At 43.9% G+C, this 16,935-nt stretch overlaps 1 protein-coding gene across 3 annotated transcripts in view; it reads left to right on the top strand.

Annotated features, from left to right (window-relative positions):
• CASP6 (caspase 6) overlaps positions 1-3,085 on the top strand; it is a 75,821-nt gene extending 72,736 nt beyond the window's left edge. For all 3 annotated transcript variants that reach the window (XM_068104386.2, XM_068104387.2, XM_068104388.2), the window contains exon 9: positions 1,615-3,085. In XM_068104386.2, coding sequence (XP_067960487.1) covers positions 1,615-1,779 — 165 coding nt within the window. In that variant the 3' untranslated portion in view covers positions 1,780-3,085. The remainder of the gene's footprint in view (positions 1-1,614) is intronic.
• The last annotated feature ends 13,850 nt before the right edge of the window (positions 3,086-16,935 follow it).

Raw genomic sequence — 16,935 nt, 5'->3', positions numbered from 1 at the left:
GTGGCACCTTGTCAAGTCAATCTCTGGTGTATGCTCACCTTCCATCCCATCCTCACCTCAAACAAGCTTTGCTGGAGATAAGGCAGAATGTCACAACTCGGTGGTTGCCTCCAAGTCTCTGATTTCTGACCATCAGTTTAGATGCCATCCTGGCCACTCAATTCTGGATATACTACTGCTCCTCTCTCAGCAATGGTTGGAAGCCCTAAGTCTCAAGTAAAAATTCAGAACCATGTTGTTGGACATATCACGGGAATGTGACAGTCAGGTATCCTGCTATGCTTTCCAAGCTCGCTGCCTTTGGCATCCATTGCCACCATCATATTTTCTATAAACTGGAACCTTCTTCCCTCTCCTCCCATTTATGGGTTTGGTGACCCAAGGCAGTGTACAGGGCCAAGTCTTGTTCCCTTGTTCTTCATCTACATAAATGACCTGAGGCTCCTCTCTCGTTTTTTGCATAAAAATCAACAACCCACTGACAGGCAGACTGTGTCTGCATCACTCTATGTTGATTTGGTCTGCATCACTCAATCTGGCCAAATCTCTCATCCTGGTACTAACCAAATTAACCCAACTCTCTAATATGGTCACCCGCTGGTATAGGTTCAGTCCCGTAAACTCATGTGCCTCACCAACCATAAGTCAACCACATCCTCCATCGTTTCAAGTCAATTCCTTGATTATTCATTTTGTCATTCCCAATTCTGTTCCATGATCTTTAATACCCCCATTATTCTCTTCTTACACAATCGCCTTATTTGCTAGATTTAGTTTTCATCCTCTTCTCCCTTCCTCTTATCCTGTTCATTAATTCCCTTGTTTGTCCCACTGTTAGATCTACCTTAGTCTTCCACTATCCTTACTCCTGTAAAGAAAAAGAAAAAAGAGAACGACTCACAGCTTTCAAGGTCTTCGTCCAAAGCTCGATGGAGTGCTGCTCTCCTCTATGGGCTGGCATCCCAACATCACATTTGCTTCTCCTGGATTCTGTAAAATCGAAAGCTCTCAACAACATTGACATCTCCCATGATGAGGTCAAAGCACAAGACCTGTTGGTCTCAGATCGCCAACAGGTCAGTGGCCTCTCTATGATTTTTTTTGGCCTCTCTACCTGTATAACTCAATCTCCCCTCTCTGTCCCCGGTCCTCCCCAGCAACTCCATGATGCACGCGCCCTTTCAGTAACCCCTTCCTGATTAAACTTTAAAAATCCAGCTTTTCACCCGTCACCAATCTTTTAATTCCTATTTTCTCTCATTTGTGCACCCACTTTCTGAAGACAGCTTCCCTCCAGGGTTTCAAGACTGTGGTGCACTACCATCTCTTGTCATCCCCCCCCCGCCGACCCATGCTTGTGATATTTTCTCATACTATTAACCCTACCTTAACTGTACCCTCTTAATACCAGGTTACTGTGTTTGCTTCCCTCCTATCTTTCCTCTTTTCCTGTGTGTTCATTCTCCTGCTTATTATGTCCATTTGTTGTCCCATTTCACCAAGTATCAGTTCGTTGTCTTTTGACCTTCTATCACTATGCGAATCTTGTTCATACACCTCTGTTCTTACGGTGGTTGAAATGTGTTTTGCATTACCTTTTATACATTCCTGCAGGAACATGGCACCACACTGGAATTCCTGGAGATCCTTACACTTGTGAATCGCATGGTGGCAGCTCGCACAATTGACCGTGCAGATTTTGCACATATGATCGGCAAAAAGCAGATTCCCTGCTTCGCGTCGATGCTCACTCGTAAATTGTACTTCCACCCAAAGTGATGCGTGGTCTTTTCTGGTCATATCACTCTTCTCGTTCCACTTATTGGAGGAAGAGCGTTGTGTTTTGAGCCATTTTAGATAGGAATTTGTGAAATTAATGCCTGTGTAATGTGCATGCTGAATATTTCATTTTAAAATGTATTTTTTAAGGTAAAAAGCACTTTTTTTTGTCTTTTCTTCATTTTACATTTGTTCTCATGGAAAAGAGACTACCGTTTTCCAACATCATATAATTTTTAATTTTCAGTCCTGTAATTTTGTTTTTTTACCATCATCTCATTGTGTATCATAACCCTGGTGTTGGGCTAGCGGCTAGGGTGCCAGCTTAGGATCCTAGGATCCTGGGTTCGAATCCCGGTCGATCGCTGAATTAACGCCAGGGGGGTTGACTCAGCCTGCTCATCCTTCCGAGGTCGGCTAATTTGAGGACCAGTTCACTGGTAATTCCCTGTTTGTCGTTAAAGGCGGCAAAAAGGGTTGGCGTCAGGAAGGGCATCCGGCCGTAAAACATTGCTTCAAAAAGGGGACCGAAAAACAACAACAACCACGGTTCCCGAAAAAGGCCAACCCCCGCTTGCGGGGAAAAAATGGCCTCTAAAGGTGGTTATATCTCATTGTGTATCATCTAAATGCTCTTCCAATCATCAATGGAAAGAAACATCCAGGATCTGGAGCAGAGACCCACAGCTTGCTGGTTGTGAACATTTTAAATCTCTATTTTGTACTTTGCATACAATTTAATGTGGTGCATAAACTTTCACAAATTGCTACTTTTATCAGATCAATGCCGCCCTGGAACCGTTTAGTACAGTTTTGCCTCATGACAAAGAAAAGGTCTAAAGCAGACCACAAGGATGTATTCAGAAGGAAGCATTGTGTAACTGTGATGATGAGCACTTGTAGCCATTTCATCTGTTTTATTGTGTACTAGCTCTTCTGGCCAAGTCGAGTATTTCCTAGATTAAAATTTTCCTCGTGTTTATGCATCCTTTATGTGTGCGATCAACAGAACATCGATCTAAGTATGCTAACCAATCTGGGAAGCAAATAAAAAGCTGACATTTCGGACGTTAACCTTTTGTCAGAGCAAAAGAGGGGAAACGCCTGAAATGTCAGCATCCCCTTGCTTCACACAGTGGTTAGCCTACTTGGATCAATGCTCTGGTGATTCTGTCCATTGTTCTACCTGTATGCTGATGCAGAATGACATGACTTCATGATTACGACTAGTTTTCATTGATCTATTCTTAAAATACTTGGACTGGCAATATTACAAACAGTTTCAGGAATGTCACTTACAGGTTGATTGAGTATATTGTGCTTACTTTTTATGGTGAAGGGTATATATATATATATATATATATATATATATATATATATATATATATATATATATATATATATATATATATATATATATATATATATATATATGTCAAGCATTTATAGCCATTTTATCTGTTTCTTGGGGTGCTCTTATGACCAAGTCAGACATTTCCTAGATCAATATTTCCTCGTGTTTATCTATCCTTAATGGATGGAATCAACAGAACATTGATCCAAGTATGCTAACCGATCTACAAGAACCTGTCATTTCAGGAATCAACCCTTTGTCGGAGCAAAAGAGGGTTGCTGCCTGAAATGTCGGCCTCTTCTTGCTTCCCATGGCGGGTAGCATTCCTCAGTCAATGCTCTGTTGATTCCATCCGTTTGTTCGACTTGCCTACTGATGCAGAAAAACGTGCCTTCATGATTAAGACTAGTTACTAAAGTACTTGCACTGGAAATATTACAAGCAGTTTCAGGAATGTAATTTACAGGATGATCGAGTGTATTGTGCTTACTTTTTTTTATGGTAAAGGATTGATACATATTCCAGTTTTCATTTCAAATGATTTGTTTGCTGTTGGTTTCTGTTGTGGCTCTCGTTTCATCTCCAAATATTGTCACACCTGAGGCTCCGTTAACATAATATGCCCTTTGTTCTTTCCCCACACGAGTTGTCCTGGTATTCCCTCAGTCCTCTCTCCAGGCCCTTTTTCTTCCTCCTCAAAGCGTCTCTTTGCACTCCGTGAAGTTCTCCTGTCTCTCCGAGGTCTCTTCTTGGCTCCCTACATGCGGGCTTCTCCTGTCTCTTCGAGGTCACTTCTTGGCTCCCTATACGCAGACCTCTCCTGTCTCTCCGATGGCACTTCTTCCACTCTACAAAAACAGGGTGATACAAGCTTAGGTCAATCCCAAACTTCTTCAGAGAAACCGAAAATAATGTTCTGCCTCACAAACTCCTCCAGGATCAGCTTCTCTTGTTCCTTTGATCTTGGGTGCAGACCTCTTCTGGCCCGTCATGTCCACGGGGTGGCCCCAATAAAAATAACTCTATTGTGACTTCTGGTGCCACAGCACACTGTGCCACCATGGCTGGCACACACTGGCCAGAGAGGTCTTGATGGGCCTGGTTGCACGCATGTGACACGGGTGCCTCTATGATGGGAAGTCCTCACCTGGCCCTGCCCACAAACAAGAGGTGTTCCCACATACAATATTACCCGAACTATCCTGTCTATAAATTACATATGCTGCCTCCTCAGAATCACGTATTAACAAACGACTTACTCTGACAGGTCCCTGTTACATGGCAATCTAACCGACTCGAAACACATGGACCATACTACACTTACCACAGTCTTGCTATACATTCCTGCCTCTCCATCCACGTAACAGCAATCCATGTAAAATCCATGTAACTTATTTTCTAAATCTCAATATGTTTTAAATGTACTGTATAAAGAGGCTGTTTTCCATTCAACTTTTAAATGTTGCAAGTAGTGGTATAGGAGTTGTAGTTATTGCCAGTTTATAAGTACAGTATATACACAATGAATCAGTATGGGGCGGCCTTGATACACCCGCCATGACCTGGCCGTATTGAGGAGTCGATGAAGGGATGGGCAGCCAGGCTGGCCAGCCAGATGAGCTGCTATCTGCCTCCCCTCCTCCCCCCTACCCCCACCTTCATAGGTATCTATTGTGTCCCCCTCCCATTCTTCTCAGGGAGGAAGATCCCTCAGGCCACTCGGGGCCGTGCTGCATGCTGCAGATGCGTATGGTGGGCCGGTTCAGCCATAGCCGACTCTAAAACACCAAAATCCATACAGGGCGGACTTGAGACACCCGCCGCGACATGGCTGTATGGGAGAGTCTTCGAAGGGATGGGTGGCTAGGCTGTCCGCCCAAAAGAGATGAGCAGCTAAACAAGAAGTTCTTCCTCCCTCCCCCCCCTTCATCCAATGGGGACCCTAATAATTATGGGGGGGGGGGGGCGGCTTGCCAGTGGCCACTCGGGGCCTAGCCGCAGCAGGGACAGGGGGCCGGTCCAGTCTTAGCTGACTCCGCAACGAAATCAGTACGGGGCGGCCTTGATACACCCGCCGTGAACTGGCTGTACTGAGTCGTCGATGAAGGGACGGGCAGCTAGGCTGGCCGGCCAGACGAGCTGCTATCTGCCTCCCCTCCCCCCCTACCCCCACCTTCATCGGTATCCATTGTCTCCCCCTCCCAATCTTTTTAGGGAGGAAGATCCCTCAGGCCACTAGGGGCCATGCTGCTTGCTGCAGATGCGACGATGGGCCAGCTCAGCTGTAGCCGACTCTAAAAAAACACAAAAATCCATACAGGGCGGACTTGAGACACCCGCCAGAACACGGCTGTATGGGAGAGTCTTCAAAGGGACGGGTGGCTAGCCTGTCCACCCAAAAGAGATGAGCAGCTAAACAAGAAGTTCTTCCTCCCTCCCCCCCCCTCATCCAATGTGGACCCTAATAATTATGGGGGGGGGAGGCTTGCCAGTGGCCACTCGGGGTCTAGCCGCAGCAAGGACAGGGGGCCAGTCCAGTCTTAGCTGACTCCGCAACTAAAACAGTACGGGGCGGCCTTGATACACCCGCCATGAACTGACTGTACTGAGGAGTCGATAAAGGGACGGGCAACTAGGCTGGCCGACCAGACGAGCTGCTATCTGCCAACCCTCCCCCCCTACCGCCACCTTCATAGGTATCTCTTGTCTCCCCCTCCCAATCTTTTTCGGGAGGAAGATCCCTCAGGCCACTAGGGGCCGTGCTGCCTGCTGCAGATGCGACGATGGGCCAGGTCAGCCGTAGCCAACTATAAAACACCAAATTCCATACAGGGCGGACTTGAGACACCCGCCGCGACACGGCTGTATGGGAGAGTCTTCAAAGGGAAGGGTGGCTAGGCTGTCCGCCCAAAATAGATGAGCAGCTAAACAAGAAGTTCTTCCTCCCTCCCCCTCCTTTGTCAGTCGCCTCGGCCTCCCACTCTTCCCCCATATCCCTGGACCTCAATGACGCAGAGAGCAAGGTTAACCACAGTTGCCGGGACGAGCTTGGGGAGCACTGAGCCCAAGAAGGAGGGACTAATGGCGGTAATCGCACGCCACCAGTAGCCTAGGTCAGGGATTGGAGGCGGAAGAGGGACCGTCTCAATGAGAGGTGACCCTTGAGACTCGATCGTTCGTATCGGGTGGCAGTGGGGGTGGGTGAGATGGCTGGTTGCGCTCGGTCGGTCTGGTATAATGTCCGCTCGGGCGGTCGTCTTGCACTGTCGGTCGGGCCCGGTGGCTTAGATAGTCCCGGTGTGTACCCCGGTTTAGAATAGGTACACCGTATCCCTGCGAATCGTAAGAGGCGACCAAGGGTTGGCGTCAGGAAGGGCATCCGGCCATAAAAACATTGCCTCAAACAGGGAACCATGATTGTCATGGGGCCTGCAAGGCTAACCCCTGCTCTAGCGGGGAAAATGGCCTTAAAACGATCATTCATTCATTCATTCATAGGTACAGTATAGGCAGCCACAGATTTAATCACACAAGAAGAGATATTTGAGTTTAAAATGGTCTCTGCTATTGTGTCATCCAATATTACTGGGCAATCAATATTCATGAAAATAATTGTGAATCCAAGAACAAAACAGTGGTACCCTTCTTGGATTCGTCATACATTGGCTTCTCTGTAAGTGGACCTTGCAACTATCATCTGATTGAAACAACATTTTGAGAGTGGAGCTAGTCAAGGTGTCCCTTGTCTGTTCAGCATTATTTCCTGTTTTGACCAATTTCCCATGTTTGGTGAGGTTAAAAGCTGTTGGGCACCACACATTGATGGTTAAATCATATGAAGGGTAAATGCTGTTGGGCACCACACATTCATGTTCCCTTAAATTTCCTACGTAAGCAGATGATATCCTTGTGTTTGCGGGAAGTCCTGTACATATACATTATACAGGGTGTTCCAAAAAGACATGGACAACTTTGGTTGTTAATATATTTTGTACCACAAATGATACAATGATACCCTTTGTTTTATATGACACAGAAGCTCAAAGTTTTCTTTGTTTTCAAGTCAGGTGGTTTAATGTAAAATAAAATGGCAAGTCCACAGGAGAAAGCTCAGTGCGTCAAATGGTTCAGAGACAAAATCAGACACAAGTTCGGCATAATTTCCACATAAGGTATATAAGGAATCTGCCATCATGGACTAGTATCAGGCAAGGTGTCCCACCATCATGGACTAGGGGTGCCAATTTGATTCATACAGCTGCATGAAGAAGTAAATGTATTTTATTTGCCAGATGTAGGGCGCCCCTTTATATGAACTTTCAAGAGCATTAATTGGTTCCTCCTAAGAAAACAAGGGTAGTCCAGCATGCACATGAGATTTTTTTGAATGTCCCTTTTTTCTGTCGTCTGGCATTTTCCACAAGCTATGGAATGTTCATTATTTTCTATACTTTGCCACATGGCACGCACATCTATAATAACAAGCATTCCGAGTATTGCGCTGCAATACATGTCCCCTACCAAAGTTCAAAGTGCCATAACTTTGTCAAAAATGATCGAATATGCAAATTTATGCACGGTTGATGATGGTTTTCAAACTTGATCTGAGGTATGGTGAGACACGTGTGTCATGCCTCGCCTCGTTGATAAGCCCCCAAGGTCGCTCCGTGGAGCAGTCTGCACGTATTGCCCTGTGTGAATTATATAAATTATTACCAACTCACGAACTGAGGTACTAGCGATTCAAGAGATATCCATTAAAAAAAAAAAAAAAATTCGTTTAATTAACGATATATGCCAAACCACGTGCCCTATCGCAAATTCCAAAAGGACATTTTAGTAGACTGACATGCTGAACAGATTTGTGAAGTTTCCCCCCAATTGGATCAAAAATGAGGGAGGAGCTCGGTTTTAAAGGTTCATGCTTAAAAACGTCATAACTCTGAAACCATGTGACGCATGACGTCATGCTCGTTGACTTTTTTGTTCGTCATTGGTATGCGATCCTGCATGCAAAGTTTGGCCTCGATCTCTTCAGCCGTTGCAGAGAAAAAGGGGTTTTCTTGTTTTCACTAAAAACAATATGGTGGCTGAACCACGTGACCTGTGACGTCATAATTACCATTATAATATTCTACAGACCAAGTCCATCATATGGTGAAAACTTTATCTCAATCTGTCCTATTATTGCAGAGAAAATCTTTTTTAAAGGAAATTAAAACTTAAAATGGCACTGAGTTAAGGATCATCAGAATTATCAGAATTACCAAAGTTCAAAGTGCCATAACTTTGTTTAAAATGATCGAAACGTCGCGAAGTTCGAACTTGACCTGTAACTTATCCTGAGGAAACCATGTGCCAAGTTTGAAATCATTAGCATTAAGCGTTTAGAAAAAAAGTCCGGAAAACTGTTCTTTGCGTGACGGACTGACGGACTGACGGATGGAGGGACGGCGTGCAAACCTGTAGTCCCCTTTGGTGTACACCGGTGGGGGACTAATAAAAGGCAGTGTGTGTCCGTCCGTCTGTCTCCTCCATAACTCCAAAACCATGGAACCCAGCAGTCCCAAATTTTGCATGCAAACACCTGGACCACCAACAGATTGCAATGATGAAAACTGGGTGTTTGGGTGTGTTATAACACCCTTTTTGAAGATGATTAACAAGGTGTCATAAGAAAACAAGTACAAAAAGTTTTAATTAAAACAAAAGCCGCGTCGATGTTACACAATGCCTAGATGCAGCTGTGCCTCTAACGTCGATGTTATAGGCACAGGACATTCCTATTGATTCTATTACTTGATGTTATTTTTGTGCAAAGTGAAAATATATCTCGGCAATTTCCCGTGTGTGGCGACGAATTTTTAATATATCTCGGCATTTTCCCGTCTGTTATTTCAGGCGGTGTATGACTGACCATGCCACGTTAAAAAAAAAAAAAATCTCGGCAATTTCCCGTGTGTGGCGACACGTGAACGAAGCTATGCTCCTCTCTCCACATTATTGTGATGACGTATAAATTAAATATTTCATCGTGACGATTGTCATCAAATGGACGAATTTTTAATACTAGGGCGTGCCCGCACGTACGGGCACGCCCGTACGTGCTTGCCCGTACGTGCGTGCAAAAAAACATGCGTGCAAACAACAACAAAAAAAAACTTTGAAACCACGTGGCAGTAACGACCACAGAACCCCCCCCTCTATTTACATGAAATGGTTTGGTCCATTCGCAACGACCACAGAACCCCCCCCCCCCCCCTCTATTTACATGAAATGGTTTGGTCCATTCGCAAAGCCAAAGCGAACGGCTTGCGAGTACGGTGACCATACCTTGGGAACCACTTGTCCGATTAATTTCAAACCTTGAAAAGGCACATCCTCGGGTCCCCAGCAATATACCTGGCAAGTTTCAAGTATATCGGACCGGTAGTTGTCGAGAAACAGCGGTCGCATACATACATACAGACAGACAGACACACACACACACAGAGATTACTGGAATTATAGATAGATATCTCGGCATTTTCCCGTCTGTTATTTCAGGCGGTGTATGACTAACCATGCCGCGATTAAAAAAAAATATATCTCGGCAATTTCCCGTATGTGGCGACACGTGAACGAAGCTATGCTCCTCTCTCCACATTATTGTGACGACGTATAAATTAAATATTTCATCGTGACGATTGTCATCAAATGGACGAATTTTTAATATATCTCGGCATTTTCCCGTCTGTTATTTTGGGCGGTGTATGACTGACCATGCCGCGATTTAAAAAAAAAAAAAATCTCAATGGACTTAAAGTTACAGGCCTTTGAGAATTCATTTCATTCTATAAAGGGCAACTTTCATCGGATTTTCTTCCCGTTTTTTTTCAACTGAGTCTAAAACTATGTTAGCGACTGTGAAAAATGAAATGATATATCGAATTTGATTTGAAATAAAACTGTGTGAGAGAGGAAGACACCACGGGCCTACAAAACAGGCCTCAAAGCTATGCGAGTTAATAAAATGGTGGATATTTGTTTATATGAAGCCTCTCCCACAATGGGTGGAGCTATGGTTCCCAGAATGGGTGGAGCTTTGAGGTTTTGTCTTCTCTGCAAGAAGAAGAAGAACAACAACAACAGCAGAGGGCACTCTATGACCAGCGTCTTGCGACGCGGCAAAAAACCCAATGTGGTGGTGTACCAATATGGCGACCCACCATCTTGGTCAGCCCACTGCACCTTGCTGGGTTCTTAAGCCGCCATTTTGTTTTGGCCTACTCAAACATGCCTTGCCTTGGAAACACGATCGATTAATTATCATTACATAATTGAAGTATATCATCAAAATCTGGATTCGGATATGAGGATTGGATGCTGTAGACGAAATAATGTCCAAATCTGGAGTGAAATCTGACAAAATTGACCATATCTAGCGATTGGTGGACACTATTCAGGCTGCCTTTGCAAGCCATGGCATTACAGTAGATAGAACTCCCTTTTTGTTTTTAGTCATAAGGCTGGGAGGTTTGGGTGTGTTATAACAGCCTTTTTTTGTAATTTGTTTGCTCTCAGTGGTTTCCACATGATTTGCTGCTTGAAATCGATCTGTTTTTAAAATTCCTCGGTCATTTCAACCAGAATCAGCTTGCTATCACTTGCCAAGCCTGCCATTCCTTATCACCCATTTTGTTGGAGTGCTTGCTGGAGTGCTTCAGCTGCTTGGCATGGGCTCTACAAATGAAGTAAGAAATGCCTGTGTACCGAATTAATTAGTCAAAAGGCCGGGGAAGTTGGGTGTGTTATAACACCCTTTTTGAATATTAACAAGGATTAACAAGGTGAACCACCACTTAGTGAACACTATTCAGGCTGCTTTTGCAAGGCATGGCGTTACAGTAGACAGAGCTGCCTTTTTGTTTTCACGTACCCATTTTTTCATCGACTAACCTTTTTGTTTGATATAGTCACTCTCCCCCTCCCCTACCCCGTTTTTCGCTCTATCCTCCTTCCCTTCTCCCTCTCCTCCTTGCTCCTCCCCCTTTCCTCCTCCACCCTCCCTTATTCTCTCTTGCCTCATTTCTCTCTCTCCCCTCCATCCTCATTTCTCTCTCTCTCTCCCCCTCCCACTCCACTCCCCTTCCTTCCCCCCCTCCATCCCCCTTCCCTCTCTCTCCTCCCCCTCCCCCTCCTCCACCACTCTCCCTCCCTCCTCTCCTCCCCCCCCCTCATTAATATTCCTGTCAGGAAGCGACTCATTGTTACCCGGCAATGCCGGGTACTTTTGCTAGTACCATATGAAGGGACCTTTTCTATGCCCCTGACATTTTTTCCCAAGAATGGCCTTATACCTCTAATTGATGATTGGGTCGAATCCATTTAAGAGTTGCTGTTATTATCTATCAATTTTGCATAAATAGAAAAAGCAGCATAAAGAAAAGAAAAGGCAGAGCAGCATAAAGAAAATAAAAGAAAAAGCAGCATAAAGAAAAGAAAAGGAGGAGCAGCACAAAGAAAAGAAAAGGTAGAGCAGCATAAAGAAAAAGAAAAGAAAAGGAAGAGCAGCATAAAGCAAAGAAAAGCAAAGGCAGAGCAGCATCAAGATAAGAAAAGACAGAGCAGCATAAAGAAAAGAAAAGGAGGGCAGCATGAAGAAAAGAAAAGACAGAGCAGCATAAAGAAAAGCAAAGACAGAGCAGCATCAAGATAAGAAACGGCAGGGCAGCATAAAGAAAAGAAAAGGAAGAGCTGCATAAAGAAAAGAAAGGCAGAGCAGCATCAATAAAAGAAAAGGCATAGCAGCATCAAGAAAAGGAAAAGCAGCATAAAGAAAAGCAAAGGCAGAGCAGCACAAAGAAAAGAGAAGGCAGAGCAGCATAAAGAGAAGAAAAGGAAGTGCAGCATAAAGAAAAGAAAGGCAGAGCAGCATCAAGCAAAGAAAAGGCAGAGCAGCATCAAGCAAAGAAAAGGAAAAGCCGCATTAAGCAAAGAAAAGAAAAGGAAGAGCAGCACAAAGAGAAGCAAAGGCAGAGCACCATCAAGAAAAGAAAAGGAAAGGAAGAGCAGCATAAAGAAAAGAAAAGAAAAGGCAGAGCAGCATAAAGAAAAGAAAAGAAAAAGCAGCATTAAGAAAAGGAAAGAAAAGGAAGAGCAGCACAAAGAAAAGCAAAGGCAGAGCAGCACAAAGAAAAGAAAAGGCAGAGAGAGCAGCATAAAGAAAATAAAATAAAATGCAGAGCAGCATCAAGAAAAGCAAAGGCAGAGCAGCACAAAGAAAAGAAAAGAAAAGGGAGAGCAGCATAAAGAAAAAGAAAAGAAAAGGCAGAGCAGCATCCAGAAAAGAAAAGAAAAGGAAGAGCAGCACAAAGCAAATAAAAGAAAAGGCAGAGCAGCATAAAGAAAAGAAAAGGCAGAGCAGCATAAAGAAAAGAAAAGGCAGAGCAGCATAAAGAAAAGAAAAGGCAGTGTAGCATAAAGAAAAGAAAGGCAGAGCAGCATCAAGATAAGAAAAGGCAGAGCTGCATCAAGAAAAGAAAAGACAGAGAAGCATAAAGAAAAGGAAAGGCAGAGCAGCATAAAGAAAAGAAAAGGAAAAGCAGCAAAAAGAAAAGAAAAGAAAAGGAAGAGCAGCATCAAGAAAAGAAAAGGCAGAGCAGCATAAAGAAAAGAAAAGGCAGTGTAGCATAAAGAAAAGAAAGGCAGAGCAGCATCAAGATAAGAAAAGGCAGAGCAGCATAAAGAACAGAAAAGAAAAGGCAGAGCAGCATAAAGAAAAGAAAATGCAGAGCAGCATAAAGAAAAGCAAAGGCAGAGCAGCATCAAGCAAAGAAAAGGAAAAGCAGCATTAAGGAAAATAAAAGAAAAGGAGGAGCAGCACAAAGAAAAGCAAAGGCTGAGCAGCATAAAGAAAAGAAAAGGCAGAGCAGCATCAAGCAAAGAAAGGGGAAAAGCAGCATAAAGAAAAGAAAGGGGAAAAGCAGCATAAAGAAAAGAAAAGGCAGAGCAGCATAAAAAAATAAAATGAAAGGCAGAGCAGCATCAAGATAAGAAAAGGAGGAGCAGCATAAAGAAAACAAAAGAAAAGGCAGAGCAGCATAAAGAAAAGAAAAGAAAAGGCATAGCAGCATCAAGATAAGAAAAGGCAGGGCAGAATAAAGAAAAGAAAAGAAAAGGTAGAGCAGCATAAAGAAAACAAAAGGCAGAGCAGCATCAAGATAAGAAAAGGCAGAGAGAGCAGCATAAAGAAAAGAAAAGGTCGAGCAGCATAAAGAAAAGAAAAGGCAGAGCAGAATAAAGAAAAGAAAAGAAAAGGGAGAGCAGCATAAAGGAAAAAAGGAACGGCAGAGCAGCATCAAGATAAGAAGAGACAGAGCAGCATAAAGAAAAGGAAAGGAAGAGCAGCATGAAGAAAAGAAAAGACAGAGCAGCATCAAGAAAAGCAAAGACAGAGCAGCATATAAGAAATGGCAGGGCAGCATAAAGAAAAGAAAAGGAAGAGCAGCATAAAGAAAAGAAAGGCAGAGCAGCATCAAGAAAAGAAAAGGAATAGCAGCATCAAGAAAAGAAAAGGAAAAGCAGCATAAAGAAAAGCAAAGGCAGAGCAGCACAAAGAAAAGAAAAAGGCAGAGCAGCATAAAGAAAAGAAAAGAAAAAGCAGCATAAAGAAAAGAAAAGAAAAGGAAGAGCAGCACAAAGAAAAGGAAAGGAAGAGCAGCATTAAGCCAAGAAAAGCAAAGGAAGAGCAGCATAAAGAAAAGAAAAGAAAAGGCAGAGCAGCATTAAGAAATGGAAAGGCAGAGCAGTATAAAGAAAAGAAAAGGCAGTGCAGCATAAAGAAAAGAAAGGCAGAGCAGCATAAAGAAAAGAAAAGGCAGAGCAGCATAAAGAAAAGAAAAGGCAGTGCAGCATAAAGAAAAGAAAAGGCCGAGCAGCATAAAGAAAAGAAAAGGCAGAGCAGAATAAAGAAAAGAAAAGGCAGAGCAGAATAAAGAAAAGAAAAGGCAGAGCAGAATAAAGAAAAGAAAAGGCAGAGCAGCATCAAGCAAAAAAAGAAAGGGCATAGCAGCTTCAAGTTAAGAAAAGGCAGGGCAGCATAAAGAAAAGAGAAGGCCGAGCAGCATAAAGAAAAGAAAAGGCAGAGCAGCATCAAGCAAAGAAATTTACTTAAATGTTATGCATGGATTTACTTAAATGTTATGTATTTAATGGTGGAAAACAAGCCGAACCACTCCACCCCCATCCCCCCTATTTACATTAATTCTTATGAGATAAATTGAGATACTTATAAACTACATGTCATGTTTTCAAGCACTTAACCACGGTGTTAACCGAGAACCAAGTGTATATTAATACAATGAAAGCAGATCACACAAAATGATAAAACAATGCGACCTAGTATACAAAACTGTGCAGGTAAAAAAACAGAAAAAAAGAAGCGCTGTCTACTGTACCGCCATGGCTTGCAAAAGCAGTTTGTAGAGTGCACTCCCGTTAATCATCTTCATAAAAGGGATGTTTGCATTTACCCAAGCACCCAGTTTTCATTCGTGCACTCTTTTGGAGTTTCCTTAGTATGCATGCAATGTTTCAGACTGCGTGGTTTCATGGCTTTGAAGTTATGGAGGAGACACACTCACTGACTGGCAAACACTCTTTTATATACCCACTACCAGTCAAAAGTTTAGGTATACAACAACAACAACAACAACGGGCATTTTAAGGCCATTTTCCCTGCTAGAGCGGGGGTTAGCCTTGTGGACCCCATGACAATATTCTCCATTTTGCCCATTTTACCCCATCCATACTCTCCGCAATCAACACCAGATCATCTGCATACAAAAACTCCCACGGTAAACCATCCTTTACGTTCCGAGCCAGCACCTCAATCACAGCTACAAATAGTAGTGGACTTAGTACCGACCCCTGATGCACTCCCACCTTCACCTCAAACTCACCACTGTTCCGGTCCTTTGTCCTTATAGCTGTGCGCACACTCTCGTACATTTCCATCACTACTCTGATCAACCATTCCTCCACTCCTAAATTTCCTCGATGCCCATGTCACTACTTCACGTGGAACCCCATTGAATGCTTTCTCCAGATCAAAAAACACAAGAAACAACTTCTTCCTCTTCTCCCTGTAATTCTCCTGCAACTGCCTCACAATAAAAATCACGTCTGTCGTTCCTCTTCCTGGCATAAATCCAAACTGCATTTCGTCAATCTTCACTTTCTTCCTTATCCTCTTCTCCAACACTCTTTACAATACCTTCATTCCATGCTCTATGTTGTAATAATCAGAGATACATTGTCTCAGAGCTGAGTATAATTGTGATCGATCTCAAACAGCATCTAAAGGGAGAACTAGCAATCATAGTATTAGTATTACTACAGGTACATAGAGATGATATCTATTCAAGCGAGCATGCAGCGCACAATGCAGAATCCTTACCATTCTACGGAAGTCCGGAGATGCTATAGAATTACATGGCACAGAACTACCTTCTGCGCTGAACGGCAGTCTCTTTATAGGAGCCGCGTAGGAGCCACGTAGTGGCAATGAATAGAATAACACCAGGGTCGTAACTTAGATGACATTTTGACCACATTCTCCCCGCGTTTAAAACTTTACCAGCAGGCCATTGAACAGTAGGCACATATTGATATCTTTATAGGAGCCGCGTAGGAGCCACGTAGTGGCAATGAGTAGAATAACACCAGGGTAGTAACTTAGGCACATATTGATAAACAGCAGATGGATATATAGAAATGCGAAGAATCGAAATACATCTGAAAGGATGTTACTGCCAGTCGAAACGCCCAGGTCGTCATCAATCCCGATTACGGGGTTACTGCAATTCAACCGCGCACTCATAGTCTGGTTAGCAATCAGTTTCTAGATATTGTTGGGGTTTTGAGAACCCTGCACTTAGTAAATTGTTGTAAATAATTATCTGTGTAAATACCTCCATTTCATTGTTAAGGTCAAAGGTCGTCCCCTAGTTAGTCCATGAACAACACGAAGCGAACCATAGGCCCTCTTCGTAGTTATTTCATTATTATGTGTTTCAGGTAAGGCTGTGTTTCCAATAGTTGAATCTGCGTTGCATTAATCAAATAAGATAGGTCCCTTTCGTTCCCTTCAAACGCGGTGCGAGTGGTTTGCTATCCCCACAAGACGCCATTGCCATGTGCTCCATCTCGGAGAAGAAGGGGGAGGAGCCACCAGAACGGGCGTGGCATGTCGACGCGTCATCGGAGGTGGAGTCAGCCAGCCCTTACCGGCCAACCAGCACCGCGGTTAGCCAACCGGTAGGCGTGCCCTCGGAGCCCGCGGCTTGATACGGCCGACAGCAATAAAAGCAACTGCAAGGGACTGCTTCAGAGAGATGCGTGAGGAGGTCCATGAGAGAGTTGGACAGAGAAGGTACAAGGTCGGTGAGAAGGCATGAAAGAGAGACGTGATCCGGAGTTGGAAGACGAAGGCAAGGGAGAGAGGAGCATCCCAATCGCTGTATGCAACGACCACTCGCAGTGAACGACACGCGCTCGCTGCCTGCCAGGGTTTCCCGCCACGACACGAGTCGACCCCTGGAGCCGGACCTCGATGCTACCATCTGCCTGGGCCTTCTCATCCCCTCGTCCAGTGATTCCTGCCTGCTATTCCCCTTTCGTGTGAGTCTGTGTTTGTTCTGTCTGGGCGTTGATAAGTAAGACTGTTTTAAGGCTTGCCCTGTGTATCTGCTTTTTCCTCCTGGTAAATGCCCTTCTTTCGTTTCATCTTCTTTGGGTTTTCATGTACATAATTAATAAAT

Source organism: Myxine glutinosa, chromosome 4 (assembly GCF_964187855.1).
Source record: "Myxine glutinosa chromosome 4, kmMyxGlut1.1, whole genome shotgun sequence".
Taxonomy (NCBI): Eukaryota; Metazoa; Chordata; class Myxini; order Myxiniformes; family Myxinidae; genus Myxine; species Myxine glutinosa.
Note: the sequence above shows the minus strand (reverse complement) of the source record. Positions and strands in the feature narration are given on the sequence as shown.